General features: G+C 56.1%; 1 protein-coding gene across 6 annotated transcripts in view; it reads right to left on the bottom strand.

Moving 5' to 3' along the window:
• The window catches only part of UROC1 (urocanate hydratase 1), a 41,452-nt gene extending 28,514 nt beyond the window's left edge, over positions 1-12,938 (bottom strand). Inside the window, exons 1-3 of one of the 6 annotated variants that reach the window (XM_021098107.1) lie at positions 12,838-12,938; positions 9,959-10,109; positions 8,410-9,319 (exon numbers count right to left, since the gene is read on the bottom strand). In XM_021098107.1, the coding sequence (XP_020953766.1) occupies positions 8,410-8,535 (126 nt within the window). In that variant the 5' untranslated portion in view covers positions 8,536-9,319; positions 9,959-10,109; positions 12,838-12,938. Of the gene's footprint in view, positions 1-6,969; positions 7,157-8,409; positions 9,320-9,958; positions 10,435-12,837 lie in introns of those variants that run through there. The other 5 variants (XM_021098106.1, XM_021098108.1, NM_001244219.1 and 2 more) reach the window with 5 other exon arrangements.

Below are 16,590 nucleotides of genomic sequence, written 5' to 3'. Positions count from 1 at the left end.
GTCTGAGTATCTCATCTCACCAGGCAGAGCAGCCCTCCTTTCTGGCCCTTGGGTTCCCATCAGGCCTCAGGGCCTCTGCACTCAGCTTCCTGCCCCAGCCCCAGGACACCTGCCCCTGGGTCGGGGGGGTGGGCATGTCTTAACCTCACCCCTCCCTTCCCAGCCCTGCATCCCCCGAGGCTCTGTGGTTTCTTTCCTACTCCCATCAGTCTCTCTGAGCTCAAGGGCCTGAGTCCTGGCCGACCCTTCATGCACTTCCTCCCAGCACCCAGCCTGGGGCCTCAGGGTGGAGGCAGGTGGACTGGGGGGGTGTTACAGTGGATATTGAGGCTACTTATTCAACCAGCCGACCCTGGAAAAGAAAGTGCTTTGGGGGTGAGATGAGGAAATAGTGTGAACCCATTCATTCCACACACATCTGGGGGTGGGGGGGCGGGGCCAGGAGCCCCAGAGAGAACAGGTGGGCTGTGGACACTGGAAAGTTGGTGGTGGCAGGCCAAAAGCCCTGAGGACACCAGCAGGTGGGCAGTGGCAGAAATGCCAGCCTGGGAGATGGACAGCTGGGAGCCCAGCCAGGGGCTTGGGTGCCTGGAGGCCAAGGGCAGGGGGCAGGAGGAGAACAGTCTGTCCCATGTGCCCTGAGGTACAGCACCACGTGACAAGTGTGTCACAGGGGCCCTGGGGGTGGGTGGCGAAGAAGGATCTAAGAGGAGAGGGCTGGCCCAGGAGGGAGCAGAGAGTGGGAAGGGCAATCAACGAGGAAAAGACCAGCTCAGGGCATCACAGGAACTTGCAAAGGTTTGCACAGCAAGTCCCTCTTTAAAAGTGCATAATCGGGAGTTCCCATCTGGGCGCAGTGGTTAACAAATCCAACTAGGAACCATGAGGTTGCAGGTTCGTTCCCTGGCCTTGCTCAGTGGGTTAAGCATCCAGCGCTACCATGAGCTGTGGTGTAGGTGGCAGACGCGGCTCGGATTCCGCATTGCTGTGGCTGTGGTGTAGGCCAGTGGCTACAGCTCCGATTAGACCCCTAGCCTGGGAACCTCCATATGCCGCAGGAGTGGCTCAAGAAAAGGCAAAAAGACCAAAAAAAAAAAGTGCAACAGCCAAAACATGGAAACAACGTAAATGTCCATTGACAGAGGAGTGGATCAAGAAGATGTGGTTCATGTACACAATGGAGCATTACTCAGCCTTTCAAAGGAATGAAATAGCAGCATTTGTAGCAACATGGATGGACCTAGAAATTATCATGCTAAGTGAAGTCAGTCGATGAGACACCAATAAGAAATGCTATCACTAACATGTAGAATCTAAAAAAAGGACACAAGGAACTTCTTTGCAGAACAGATACTGACTCACAGACTTTGCAAAACTTATGGTTTCCAAGTGAGACAGGTTGTTGGGTCGGGGGATGCACTGAGGGTGTGGGATGGACATGCTGTAACATTTGGTTGTGATGACTGTTGTACACCTATAAATGTAATGAAATTCATTAAGTAATAAAAAAAAAGTGCATGATCCCTTCTCTCTTGGAAAAAACTAACCACAAATACACACGTCTCCCTTAAGAAAGGCTGCTGGGAGCACATGCCCACAGGAGGCTCTCAAACTCCAGCTGACATCGGACCCACCTGAGGGTCAGTTGCAAGCCACAAGGGTAGGGGGTGTGGGCTCCATGGTGCAGGGCCAAGGTCTGCACCAGAGATCAGGAGAGCAGGTCCCTTCAAGGTCCCCTCAGTCCCCTTGGCCTGGGCCTCTGTGGTCCCCACTGCTCTCTGCAGGGCACTTTGACACAGAGGCTGGGCTTTTTTTTTTTTTTTTAAAGGTGCACACCTTCTAACCAGAGCTTACTAAGCAAAACGGACACTTGCAGAAAAGTTACAAAAGCAACATGACACATGCTTCTCAGCGACTCTAGTTTTTCTTACTTCACTTCCTAATAAACGCTGGTTCTGACCCCCTAAACACACTTGCCAGCTTGGAGAGAGGTGGCAGCTGCAGCCAGAACCCCTGTCTTCACTGCAGTTCCAGCCTCGTGTGTTCCTGAGGGAAGCCATCCCTGTGCCCAAGGTCCTGCAACACTGCTCAGAGAACCACAGCAACTCAAAGCCATGGCCAAGTCTCCCATCAACATCTGCTTTTTTTTTTTTTTTTTTGTCTTTTTGCCATTTTTTGGGCCCCTGCCACAGCATATGGAGGTTCCCAGGCTAGGGGTCTAATCAGAGCTGTAGCCACCAGCCTACGCCAGAGCCACAACAACTCGGGATCCGAGCCACGTCTGCACCTACACCACAGCTCATGGTAGTGCCGGATGCTTAACCCACTGAGCAAGGCCAGGGATTGAACCCACAACCTCATGGTTCCTAGTCAGATTCGTTAACCGCTGAGCCACGACAGGAACTCCAACATCTGCTATTTTTAAGTTGTCTGTTGACAGAAATGATGGGAACATTTCAGCCATTCTATGAAATGCATGTAGAGGCCACAAAACTCCACCTGTTCTCAAAGTGTTGGTGCACATGTGCTGTGAACATAAAGGGAATTCTGGCGATTACTCTCAATCCTACATGCAGCAAAAGCTCCGTTTGCTGTGTGTCGCCTACTATGAGATTCCCTTACTGTTGAATTTCTCTTTACCCCTGAAAATCATTCAGGCAGCCTGGATATGTCTTCAAGTCAACTATTCTACCTCGGGGTTTCTTTCTTTTCTTTTGAAGATAAATTGTCTTTTCAGCTGCAATTTCATGTTTTTATTAGTTCAAGAAAGTTGTATTCCATTATATTTTTGTTCAATGATTTTATCTTTTACATCTAAAGTTGCATAAGAGGCATGCAGTAAATAGTTCCCGAGTGAAAAAAAAAATGCAGCAGCTTTGCCTCTGGCCTCAATTCAATACACCAAGTTCTGGAGGGGGCAGTTCTCAGGGTGACGATGAGAAAATGGAGCTTGGACATGTGGTGTGAGCTGCCTAGGGAGGCGCTGCTTAGGGACAGTCCTGGTAGAGAGATGGGGATGACCCCCTGGGGGGCATAGCTGGAGACTGAGATGATGCCAATTGCCAGGACACAGCACAGGCCCTCTACCCTCTGTTCTTGTAAAGATCCCCAAGCCAGGGAGTTCCCATTGTGGATCAGCAGGTTAAGAACCCGATGTAGTGTCCACAAGAATGTGGGTTTGATCCCTGTCCTCGCTCAGTGGGTTAAGGAACTGATGTTGCCGTGTCTGTGGTGTAGGCCAGTAGCTGCAGCTCAGATTCTACCCCTAGCTCGGGAACTTCCATATGCTGCCGTGTGGCCCTAAAATGAAAAAAAAAAAGGGGGGGGGGGGGGAAAAAAAACCCCCCTCTCCCCTCCCACCCCCAAGCCAGGCACTTCTTTCTTCCTCCCCTCCATGGCTTTGCAAGTTTCTGTTCAAAGATCTTTCATGCCAGGAAGAGCCAATGGGGGGGTCTCGGGAATCCCCCTCCACCCCCCCGCCCCGTGCCCCCACACTCCGCCAGAAGCCTCCACTTCAGCTCCTCTGCCCAGTTTATACCCAGGGTCTCTCACACAGCATGTAGATTTTCACAGGTGAGGCTGTGGCCTGTTTGTTAATCGTATAATGTATGTAAGTTACTAGTGGGCTCTGATTGGCAAAATCAGATGTACTCCAGGCACATAACTGCACAGAATGTTCTAGAAAATGCCTCCACCTCCCCCCACCTTGCTTTAATAGGCATAAGGATCTGAGCTCGTGGTCTGTACCCTTAGGGTCAGGGGATTAGTTCACGAAAGTCCCGTGTTCAGCCTGGGCTGCCAAGTCTGGCTGCCTGAAGCATGGTGGGCAGGATAACAGCCCCCACAGATGTCCATGCCCTGCCCCCCGCAGGGTCACCTTACACATCAAAGGAGACTTGGCAGAGGTGATTGAAGTAAGGACTCTGAGCCTCGAGATGGTCCTGCGCATCTAGTCCGCGCTGACCACCCGCATCCTTCCCAGCAGATGGCCAGGCAGGGAGAGGGATCCACACCTGGCGCTCCCCTGCCCAGCTGGGGTGGGAGGAGAGGGACCCCCGGGCCTCACCTGGGGCCTGTCACGCTGCTGAGCGCAGGGTGAACTTTGAGAACGTGCAGACATAAAGAAGGACAATCTGTTCTGCGATGTTGTGCCCCCACTGAGAGCCTCAGTGACAGAGCCAAGGGACAGAATGGCCCCAACGCCCTGGCATGGGCACTGAATTTCCTGCTTTCGGCCCGTGAAGCCCATTTCGGATTTCCAACACCCAGAATCCTAAGAGAATGTGAGTGGGCTGCTTTAAAGCCCCTGCCTTCATGGGGACTTCTTACAGCAGCCTTAGGGGAACTCGGCAGACACTGAGAGTCCTGCGTCAGGAAAATGTCACTTTGCACACAAACAACCCTGTCCTGCTTGGTGCCTGATCACATCACACAGGACAACAGCCTGTGCCCTGGAGTAGCTCACAGCACAGGGCTGTGTGTTCCTGGGGCGGGGAGACAGGAAGGGGGGAGGAAGAGAGAGAGGGAGGGAGGGGGCCGAGAGGGGGGGAGGGAGGGAATTTGACCTGGACTATGACCTGGAGGTGAGCTGGGGGTGGGGCGAATCTGAAAGCTTTTACAATCACCACTTCTCCCAAAACAAGCAGGCCACAATCTGATAGGTTTGGCCTCGTTGGAATCCCTTGCACCCTCTGGCCTTGTCTTTACTGGAGCCAGACTCCTGGGGTCCCCGGCTGCTGGCATTGGGGGCCTCTCCGTGGCCACTGCCTCAGCACCCAGTTCCCGTGCTCAGTGTGAACCAGAGGGTCTGCTACACACACGCCCCCCCCCCTCTCTGAACGTCAGTCTCCACTTCTTTAAGATGAGCAGAGGGCCCCTCCCTGCCTCACAGGGCTGCCCTGGGGACCCGCTGTGTCCATGTGCTCAGCATGGCATCTGGCACTCACAGGGGGCGGGAGGGGGGGAGGCCAACAGAGTGACCCTTCCCACACTGGCGGCCTTCTGCCAGCCCAACACCTCTGCCCACCCTGCTGGCCTAGCTCTGTAGAAGCGCTGCCACCCCACGCCCCTGCTCAGGATGGAAGGAGTGCAGGCTGGCTGGCGCCCAGGCCCCTCCACACTCAGGCTCTCCCAGGTCTGTGCCCAATGGAGCCCCCGTGGGAGTCCTCCACCCCAGCGTACTCACACAGGTCCGTCTCTGCACCTTCACCCACCGCCCCCCCCCAGTCTCCAAAAGACCTCCCTCTCAGATTTCCCAGTCTGGGAACCTTGCCTATGTTGCCAAGACCACCCCTCCAGGAAGCCTTCCTAGGTTTCTCTGGCCCACTGAACCCTTGGAGGGTGTTGGTTTGAGTACTTAGCACCTAGTCTTGTTCACTCATTCAACAAACAGCTCTGGCATCACAGAGACACAGAGGGAACCAGACAGCCTGGCCCTCAGGAAACACAGGTAGTGATGGGAGGCCTGCAGGTCTGGGGTCTGGGGTCCAGCTCAGCCCATGGGGCGGGGAAATATTGCAAGAAAAGCTGCACATGAGGGAGGGGATCGCTGGAGGGGTTTCTAACCCCTCTTGATGGGAGGCGAACATGCCTCTGCACATAGACAGACACAGTCCTTGTTGGCTCGGGGGACAGGGACGGGAATGTGACAGCCTGACTGTACTCTGACTCAAACAGAGAGCCCACTGAGAGGACAAAGAGTGGGGGAACATCTGTGCATCCACACCACAGATTACCACCCCAGTTCAAAGAACAGATGGCCTCGACCACAGCAGCATGAACCGAGAGCTCCCGCTGACTTTGAAGGAGGACATGTGCACCCTGTGTGCACACAGGATGCCTCTGGACAGAGACGCCCCAAAATGACAAAACCTCGTAACACCTGATGTGTTATTCCTTAAAATAACCTTCAACAACTCATATCAAAATTCAAAGCACGGAGTTCCCGTCGTGGTGCAGTGGAAACAAATCCCACTAGGAACCATGAGGTTGCAATTCAATCCTGGCCTCGCTCACTGGGTTAAGGATCCAGTGTTGCCATGAGCTGTGGTGGAGGTCACAGACTCAGCTTGGATCTGGCATTGCTGTGGCTGTGGCATAGGCTGCCAGCTTTAGCTCTGATTAGACCCCTACCTGGAAAACTCCATATGCTGCAGGTGCGGCCCTAAAAATCAAAAACAAAAACAAAAACAAAATTCAAAGCAACGTTGAAATAAAACAGAACATGAGCCAAAGGAGAGTGCAAAGCCAGCTGCGAGGAAGCTACTACCCCCGGCTTTGGGACTGACCAGCCAGAGGCCTTCTGCTTCTCCTCAGGACAGCATGGCCTCAGGCTGGTCACTCCTGGGACAGGACATGGGTTCCTCCGACATTGACCAACCAGTGTCTGACCCCTGCTGCTGCCCTACAGTTCAGTCCAGCTCTGCCATTGGCATTGAGCCAGCCCAGATCCCCCCACAGGTTCAGGGCTCAGTACGACAGACACCTCCACTTCTGTTGCTGTCACACACCCCCAGGTTGTTACAGGTGCCTCCCCAAACAGGTAGAAATGGGGGTCCCATGCCCCTCCTCAGGTGTGAGCATTTGCTAGGTCGGCTCCTGGAGCATGGCTTGGAACGTAATAAAGCCTTGATGAGGGACAGGCCTGCAGCCAGGTGAAGAGGACAGGGGTGGGAGGGTGGGGGCACCTGCAGCCCCCAGATGTTCTCCCAAGTGGCAGGGAGGGTTTGGGGGGCTTCCTCACGTGGCCAGGATCATCATTAACTCCACTTCCAATCCCTCTGCCCTCTAGGGGCAGTAGCGGCGGGGGCAGTGGGGCTTAAAGCTTGGTCTTTTTGGTGACCAGCTGCCACCAGGAGCCACCCAGAGGGGTCTCTATCACCCATGAACAGGAGCTCAGTGTCAGGAACTGGTCAAAGACCAAAAATCAGCCAGGGGGGTGGGGGGTAGGTGGCAGAGCTCAACACTCACCTAAGTGCAGACCCCAATTGCTGCTCCTGCCCCAAGATTCAGCCCCTTCAACAGCTCCAACTCCCCAGACACAGTTACCCCTCCTCCCAGCCCACGTCCTCCGCGCCCTCACATCACCCAGCCATCAGGGTGTGCCCCGGATGCGCAGGTGGCAGAGCCCTCTGGGTCCCCACGGCCGATGGTCAAGGCCTTGGCACCAGCAAGACAGTGACCAGGGGTGGACACGCCCCTCTGCTTGACCAGGTGGAGCTGGGCCAGATGGGTGGAGGGCCCCACCCCTCCACCGTGCCACCCGCCCCCTGCCCCTCCCTCCTGTGTGAGCAGCGCTGGTGCAAGGTCAGCAGGAAGGGCAGGTCTCCATCTGAGCAGTGCTCACTTTCTACTCTTCCCCACTCTTCCTGAAGCTCTCAGGTAATCTTTAGAAAAGGAAAACTCAATAAAGCCATTTCTTTGGCAGGGGTCCTGCTCTATTCCAGTCCCTCAGCTGCACACCTGTGTTGTTATTGTTATTAATAACACTTGCAGGAGTTCCCGTCATGGCACAGTGGTTAACGAATCCGACTAGGAATCATGAGGTTGCAGGTTCAATCCCTGGCCTTGCTCAGTGGGTTAAGGATCCGGCATTGCCGTGAGCTGTGGTGTAGGTCACAGATGTGGCTCGGATCCCATGTTGCTGTGGCTCTGGCGCAGGCCGGTGGCTACAGCTCCAATTAGACCCCTAGCCTGGGAACCTCCATATGCCACAGGAGTGGCTCTAGAAAAAGGCAAAAAGACAAAAAAAAAAAAAAACAATAACAGCAAAAAACACTCACAGCAGATAGAAGTTCCCGGGGCAGGGACTAAACCCCCGCCTCAGCAGGGACCTGAGCCGCTGCAGAGACCACGCAGAATCCTTAACCTGCTGTGACACAGGGGGAACTCCCCATGTTTAATTATTTTCAACCCAACGCCCAGGGTGATGGTCAGCAACCTGCCTGGTGCCAGCTGGTCTCCTGCAGGCGGGGGCACCTGGCCAGCTCCCACCAGCACCACCTGCCTCTGCAGGGCTCCAGGCTGGCTGCAAACTCAGGGAGATGGGGAGGGACTAGCTGGGCAGAGCCGGGGGTGGGGTGGGGGGTAGTATCTGGCTCCTGTGCTCACCTCTGACCCCTGACTCCTGCTCAAGCTGAAGGCAGCCTAGGCCCCACTTCCTAGCTGGGTGACCTTGAGCCTCAGGGTCCCTCCAAGCCAGTAAGTCTGGGGAGTCCTATACCACAAGGTGGCTGCTGGGGAGGGAGCTTGGGCCCCTGGCGTGATGGTTCCCATCTTGTGGTGACCCTGGGGCGCTACTGGAGGCCAGGGTCAGGGCTGAAAGGGGGCTGCAATTCCCGCGAGAGAGCAGGAAGGGGGAGCTGCCCACCCAGACCCGAGGCCCAGCAGGGATAGGGCCCAGCCTCTTACCTGTTCCTCTGTGGGGCTGAGGCCTGGGGTCCGGACCGGGGCGTGGGGCACCCCAGCACAGCGCCCTCGGTTCTCTGGGAGCGGCCGCAGGGGCAGGCCAGAGCACAGTGCGCGCAGGCTGCACATGTCTGCAGGAGACCCAGGCGGAGCGGCTCTTCGGAGGCCAGAGGGAGACAGGGCTCCAGGTCCAGCTGGGCGGGCTACTCTGGCTCCAGGGCCACCTCCTCCAGCCCCTCATTGGCCCCAGGCCTCCGGAAGGGGCAGGGCAGAGGTCAAGGGGTCATGACTCAGGCTGCCACCTGCAGTTGACTTAGGGAGGGCAGGGTTTGGGGGCGGGGGGGAGAGGCTGGCTTTCCACTAGGACCCTGGGTGAGGGGCTATCTGTCCCTCAGTGATGTGCAGCCCCAAGGGGCTCTGTCTTCTAGGATGTAGCATAGGGGTTTGCCCTGCGGTCTTGTGGCACAGTCACAGTTACGTGGGCAGGTGAGGTGGGACTGCATCTTGATGACGAGGGACCAGCAATAGTGACCCTGGTCCAGTGTGGTACCCCTGTGTCCTCCCCCCTCCACCTGTGTGATAGATGTGCAGTGGCAGGCAAACCAGCCCTGCCCACAAATCTCTGCAGGGGCCCTGGAGATGCCCACCCCCGCCTACTAACAAGCCGAGGGAGGTGCCAAGCGAGGTGCCAAGGGGCCCGGCCCCAGCTTCACCAGGACTCACAGTGTGGTCTTGGGCAAGCCCCTCACCTCCCTTTACCTTAGTTTCCACACCCATGAAATGGGATGGTGGACCCCACGGTGCTGGCTGATGGTGCCCTGGATGGCACACCATGCTCACAGAATAAAGGCCAGGCGGTGTCAGCTGCTGTCACCTGGTCAAGTGCAGACCCTACTGGGCCTCTCGCATCCCCCTGGATCAGGATGGGCCCAGGACCACGGGTTGGCAGCCAGCAGCTGAGCTGGGCTCACACCCAGGATGCTGCAGCTCTAGGGCAGCCACTTCCTGGCCATGTGGGTGGCACCTGGGCCTCAGCTGCCCCATCCTAGCACCACAGGCCAGCACTGCAGAACCTGGCCCTGCCCACCTGGCACCCCCATCCAGGCACACACTGGGCCCCGATCTTTACTGTGTCACCAGCAAGCCCCCTGACCTTCCCAAGCCAGGCAGGACTTCCGTCCCTCGGACCATCAACCCAGTACCAGCTTCCCCTCCAGTCCTTCTACCCGCTCCCCTGGGGCCTTCTGAGGCACCCTGACATCTGACCCCTCTACTTTCAAAATATAACTTGGACCCTGAGACCACCCCACCCTGGTCCATGCACTTAATCTCTCCCAGAGGCAGCACCCCCTCTGGTCCCCCCATCCCCCCTCTTAGTCCCCACCCCATCCCCCTCTTGTCCCCACACCATCCCCCTCTTGTCCCCACACCCTCCTCGACCCTCCAGCAGCACAGCTGCAGGCTCTTAGGACAGCCCACGCCCAGGGGTGTGGCCCAAGACCAGCTGGGACCAGACGCCCCATCTGCCTCTCCAGCCTCTCCCATAGCCCACCTCGGATCCACCTGTCTGCCCACTCAAGGAGCACATGCATCTCCACGTCCACCCAGATTTGAAACACATGGGCAAATCCTCACTTGGGGGCTTCTCTGAGTGTGGCTGAGGTGTGGCCCCCAAACTCCATCTGGGATAGAATTAGTGTTTCCTGGAATCAAGAGAAGGCAGCCTGAGGCTCTGCGGGAGCAACCCCAGGACCCAGGACCCCAGGCTGGGCGTGATGAGCAGAGGTGCTATGGGGCCATCGGGACGGCCAGCCTGACACAGAGGCAGGTGGCCCCCAGAGGGAGGCACCCAATAGAGCTCCCGCCACAATTCCTCACCACAAAACTGCAAGCAAACATTAACGGTTTGTTTGAAGCCTAAATTGTCCGGCAGCTTGTTACTTGGCAACAGCTACCAGAAGGGCCTCACCTCCGCAAGGGCTGTTTCTCCCACAGCTCCGCCCGTCTCACCTCAGCTACTGGCATCTCCCGGGGCCGGCCTGCCCACCTCCCTCTCTCCACTTTTTTTTTTTTTTTTTTTTTTTTTTGGTCTTTTTGTCTTTTTCTTGAGCTGCTCCTGCAGCATATGGAGGTTCACCAGGCTAGGGGTCGAATCAGAGCTGTAGCGGCCAGCCTACGCCAGAGCCACAGCAACTCGGAATCCGAGCCGCATCTGCGACCTACACCACAGCTCACGGCAATGCCGGATCCTTAACCCACTGAGCAAGGCCAGGGATCGAACCTGCAACCTCATGGTTCCTAGTCGGATTCTTAACCACTGAGCCACAACGGGAGCTCCTCCACCTTTGTTTTCTTCATCGCTGGTTTACCACCTGCCATGATCAGACCTGTTCACTCCTTCTATGACCTCTGCTACCTGTCATGTAACCCCATGAGGGCAGAGAGCCTCACACAGGTGGGTACCTGGCGTCTGCTGAATGAGTGAGTGAATGCATGTGAGGCCCCCCGAGAGAGGGCAGAGGCTGCTGGTGGCATCTTCCGGGGCAGCTCCTGAGGCCCTGGGCCTCTGGGGAGGCATACTCCCCCTCCCACCCCAGGACTTCCCCACCCTGGGCCTCTAGGGAATTTCCTGGCCGCAGTTGGGTTGAGATGTTGTCCTCATCTTTGGCCACCAGGTAGCAGCACAGGGACAAAAACTCCTGAGCAAGGACACTGGGGGCTGAGACTCCACGGAGATGGCCAGTCCTAAAGCAGGTATAGGGGAGTTTGGGGCCGCTCTGGGTGTGGGTAACCGGGAATCCTGGTCCTGGGCCCAGAGCAGCAACAGCCCTGCCTGGAGGCCATTCTGGGGGTAAACTGGATGCTCCCCCAAGGCTCTATCCAGGTTACCTGGAAAGTCATAATAAGGAGCTCCTAGTTTAGCAGTAGCTGTTTCTCACGACTCTGCCATTTATGATGTATCGTCAGCTTTTGGAGCCATATCTTTACGTCAGTCGAATGATTATTTACTTAATATTCTTCTTTAAAAAGAAAATAAACATAATGGGAAGTACTTTTTATATCACTGTCTTAAGGGAAACCAGAGTCACTTGCTGGAAACAAGCAGTAACTGTAAAAATGAACTAATCACCTACATTAATCACCTTCACCTGCCCAAACATCTCCTGTGTCTCATTCAGTTCCCATGGCACCATCAAGTGTGTCTTAGTTCTACCCCTCTGCACAGAGAACTGGGGCAAAGAGAGGTTGGGCAACTTTACTGATCTCACCCAGCAGGTAAATGGCACCAGCAGGATTGGAATCATCAAATTCTTTAAAAGTAGTGTCAAAATGTACCCTTTCCACCAACAGCTTGTCAGTGTGGGCTCAAGCATGCAAACACGTACACACACACACCTGCTCACACAGCAGCAGCTGCCCCTCAGGTGCCCTGCAAGCCCAACTTCTGGAAGGCAAGACCCTGAGGTCAGGTTGGGTCTCCCCAGGCCACAGGGAGCTGAGCGTGAGTCTCTCTGGACTGCCACTCAGGGTCAGCAGTGAGTTGCAAATGTTCCAGGGAGTCTGGAGCAGTTGTGGGGGGACCAGAGGAGGCACAAGTGTCTGATGCCAGAGGCTGAACTGAGACCCCACTCACCTCCCCGAGTCTGGTGGAGACCTGCAAGAGCCAGGAGTCAGGCAGGACTGGAGACCGCAACCCCACCCCGCGTGGAAAACAAGGCCACACCGTGGACTTGCACTGAGGAAGGCCCTTGGGCATGATTCTGAGGATGAGGGGTCCTGGGGAGTCATGTACAGGACAGGCGGCCCCTCCCCCGAGCCAGCCCTTGGACCCCTGGCTCGTAAGGCAGGGAAAAAACAGAGGACACTGTGCTCCCCCGACCCACCCACAGGCTTCTGTAAACCTGGCTTCTTGGCCATGCAGGAGGACAGCGCCCCCCAGGGCGTGGGGGGAGCGGAAGAGGGTGGAGTCGCGCCTGGGACAGGGCTGCCTCCAGCCAGTCTCCACCCTTTGCGCCCTGGACCACTGCCAGGCCAACTCGCTGGCCCAGGTGGGAGCTGGGCATCCTGGAGGAGGCCAGCCGATTCGCCCTCACCAGCCTGCCTGGTCCCCAGCAGGCGCCGCCTCACCCCCACACCCAACCCCCCACTACCGGGCGATCAGGGCAGGCAGGTGTGAGGTCCAGTCCCTGGGCTAGGTGGGGGTCCTGCATCTCCTCCCCTAACCCCTGTGGGGTCTTTGAGAATCCCTGGAGTCCTGCCTTGGAGACCAAGTAGACAGAGCCCAGGGAGGAAGTCCCTGTGCTTGGGGTGGGAGGGGACCTGGACATGAGGTCAGGGTGGCCCACGGGGTGAGGTGAGGCTTGTTTTAGGGCAGCCCTGACCCACCTGGCTGGTCTGGGTTGATGGATAAGGGTCCCTCCACAGCCTCACCTGCTGGGCGAGCTGGCCCGACCCTTTCAGGCCTCTGTACTCCCATCTATAAAATGCACTGCTGGAGTTCCATGGTGCAGCAGAAACAAATCCAACTAGGAACCATAAGATTGTGAGTTCCATCCCTGGCCTCGCTCAGTGGATTAAGGATCTGGCATTGCTGCAGCTGTGGTGTAGGCCGGTGGCAACAGCTCCGATTAGACCCCTAGTCTGGGAACCAACATGCCACAGGTGTGGCCCTAAAAAGACAAAAGGCAAATAAAATAAAATAAATATATAACACACGCAGCTCAGGTTCTTCTTTAAACAGGGCTTCTGGGAAGATGGAGTTACCCTAAGATGCCTCTGAATCCTGTGGTTGAGGGGCTTCTTCTGCCCTTGGGAAATCGCTGGGGTCCTGGTGAGCCAGGCAGGGGAGGCCACCTCAGTGCTCTTCCCAGTCACTCTGCTGCTCACACTGTCCCCTCCACATCTAGAGACAGCTCCCATGACTTAGCTGAGCAGTTTCCCCGGTCACAGTGTGGGCTGTAGTCCTAGCATCTGTGGTCATGACACTCTGTCCACCCGCTCTCTCATGGACCTGGGATCGGGTAGGCACAGTGGCTCCAGGCCCCCAGGGCTCAGCCCCAGCTGTGGGGGTGTGCATTGCAGGTGCAGGGGAGGGCCTGTACAGAAGGAAGCTGCATGTGACCTGTTCTCCCCTGCTGGACAGGTCTTTCCTGCCACCCCCTCTACGGAGGTTTGAGAGACAGGAATCTAACCAAAGTCCTTGTCACCATCTGTCCTTTGTCCGTCTGCCAGTTGAGGGGGGTGCCCCCCACCCCTCTTCTTGGCCTTTGCCCAGGGCAGGCGCACCTGGGCCCACTGGCCTCGTGAACGCCCCCCAGCAACAACTATCCCACCTCACTGCGTCTGGTCTCGCAGCCCCTCTAGAGCCCTGCTTCCCCGGCCCCAGGTGGCGATGGGCCTTTCCTCTGCTTCCCAGAACCATGCTTCTGGAACCAATGAGGCTGTGCCAACTGCTGGGGAGGGGGGAGGCGCACAGCTGGGCAAAAAGGGGACCCTCTGTCCAGGGCCTTGGGATACGGCCTCAACAGGGCCCTCAGCATCTGTGTGGCCCAGCGGGGTGACCCCAGTTGGAAGGCAGTGGGCAGTGGCTAGGAAGGGCCGTCGATCTTGAAGTAGGTATTCCCAGACACTAGGTGACACACAGCGCTTATGAGAAAACAAGACAGGCCCCTCCTTACAGGGCCGACCAGCCACACATCGGCCCACACACCATCTCAGCAGTGATGAGCTGGGAGTAAGCTGACGGAGGCAGTTCACTGACCAGGCCCTCTTTCTGAAGGGACATTTGTGTTGAGATCTGAACAATGAGAAGAGCTGACCCTAAAGTTGAGGTTTCTGCAGGCTCATCCATGCAGGGGTCAATGCAAAGTCCCTGAACTGGAGGCACTTAATGTGTTCCCAGCCAGCAGAACGCTGGGGGCCGGAGCTGAAGTACACGGGAAGGGTGGGGGCGCACCTGGGGGCCCTGGGGATGGGGACAGGCCGTGAGCCAGCAGGATGCCACGTGGGCTTTACCATCACCACGGCAGAGGGGGAAAAGCCTGTGACTGTCCCGGCAGAGCCGCCAGGGCTTCAGCGGGAGTGACCTACCCGGTCAGGGTCCCACGGGGGTTGTGGAGCGAAGACAGGGGGAGAGGTCCTCTTGTGAAGATGAAAATGAGGCAGGAGGGGAGTTCCTGTTGTGGCGCAGTGGTTAACGAATCCAACCAAGAACCATGAGGTTGCAAGTTCGATCCCTGGCCTTTCTCAGTGGGTTAAGGATCCAGCGTTGCCGTGAGCTGTGGTGTGGGTCGCAGACGCGGCTCGGATCCCACGTTGCTGTGGCTGTGGCATAGGCTGGTGGCTACAGCTCCGATTCGACCCCTAGCCTGGGAACCTCCATATGCCATGGGAGCAGCTCAAGAAAAACACAAAAAGACAAGAAAAAAAGAAAATGAGGCAGGAGGGCTTTTGCTTGCCAAAGGCTTGGTCACCAGTGGAAACGTCCCTGACCCGGGGCCACCAGGTCCCCAGGAGACTGAATGGCCAGGCAGCTGGTCTGACTGGTCTGATCTTGTGTCACCAGCCCAGCTAGAACTTATTAACCACACAACGTGTGTCATAACCTCTGCTCACTGGCCAGGGGGTCACTGGGCAGAGTTTCCCTGGAGCGGTACAGCCCCTTAGGGTGGGCGTGCCAAGGACCCTTTGTCAGTTTCTCTGTTCTTGGTGTCCCCATGTGGCCTGTGGAACAGTGAGGCCGGGTGGGCTCACATGCAGGGCAAGTAGGAGACCAAGAGGCCGTGGTCTGGGCTCAAGCCTGTTTCTGGCCCTCCCTTGCTGTGAGGCCACAGCATGTTTCTTTGCTTCTTTGAGCTTCAATTTTCCCATCTCTCACTGGGGATAACAATAGGCGTTATCCTACTGTTGTTGCAGGACTTACGTACAGGGAGACAGGACTCTGAGGCCTTTTTGCCAGGAAGTAGCATTTATTCATGCCGGCACTGGCTCAGCAGATTCAGATCCAAAGGCTGAGCCCCGAACGCAGTGGGGTGTCACCTTATATACCCCCGTTAGTCTTTTTTCTGTTACATCTAAGTCCCTTTGTCCCCCTTATAAGGTAACATATATTCTGTAATTTGTGGGGGGGGCAGTTATAGACGCACTTGCGCCCATGGATACAGGTTATGCTACATTGTTGCAGAACTGCACATGCGTACACAGGTGCTGATGTTGCGTGCTGCCTTCCCTTTGTTCTGGGAGGGCCCTCCCCCTCCCCCTCCCCCTCCCCACTACATTCCCCCACCCCCACCCCCGATGCTCTGATCCCTTTCTCAGGGTCAAAGAGCATCATCTCGGGCTAGGGGTTTGTATTTCCACAGCATCATCACATGTGTGGCCGTCTTCCTGTTGATCAGGGTCTCAATGAGACCAGAGACAGATCTTATAACTAGAGGAGCCAGACAGGGTAAGATCAGCCAGCATCCCACAATCATGAGCACAATACCTATGAGAGTTTTGAATCCCCCAAAGGTTGAAAACCATCCCCCGAATAGCTCCCTGGGGTTCCAGCCCTCCCCAGTCTGTATGGGGGCATTAGCCACTTTTCTGATGTTTGTGGTTATGTGGCCATTGTCGTCTATCTGGAGGCAGCAGATGGATCGATTAAATTTTCCACATACTCCTCCTTCTTCTGCTAATAGGTAATCTAAGGCTAGGAGGTTCTGTATAGCTATATGCACTTGTGATTGTTGTTTTGTCATGAGTTCCAGGGCCGTGGCTATTTGGTTAGTAATAATTTCCAGTACCACCTGTTACCTGATGATTCAATTGAGCATATATGTAGGGGTTCAGTAGCCCCAACTCCCATCTTGTGCCCAAGTGGCTGAACCACATATCCGAATAATTCTCCAGGGTGGCCACTCTTTTTTTCCCCATATTTGTTGTCCTCCTATCATAGGACTCCTTCTGGTCTTAACCTTTAGGCTCTGATAAAGGGGAACCCCTAATTTTTCCTCCCTTCTGGTTAGGCAGGAGGAAAAATCCAGGTTGGATTATTCCAATGGTGTAGCTCCCTTTCCATTGAGTGGGGAGTTGTGTATATGCTCTTTTTCCACATATCCAAAACAGTCCATCAGGTGCCCTCCAGTGCTTGGGGTCACTAAGAGTAAGGGTGTCCCAGTATTTACTAATTTCAGGTATGCC

The sequence above is a fragment of the Sus scrofa genome, chromosome 7, assembly GCF_000003025.6.
Source record: "Sus scrofa isolate TJ Tabasco breed Duroc chromosome 7, Sscrofa11.1, whole genome shotgun sequence".
NCBI classification, from domain to species: domain Eukaryota; kingdom Metazoa; phylum Chordata; class Mammalia; order Artiodactyla; family Suidae; genus Sus; species Sus scrofa.
Note: the sequence above shows the minus strand (reverse complement) of the source record. Positions and strands in the feature narration are given on the sequence as shown.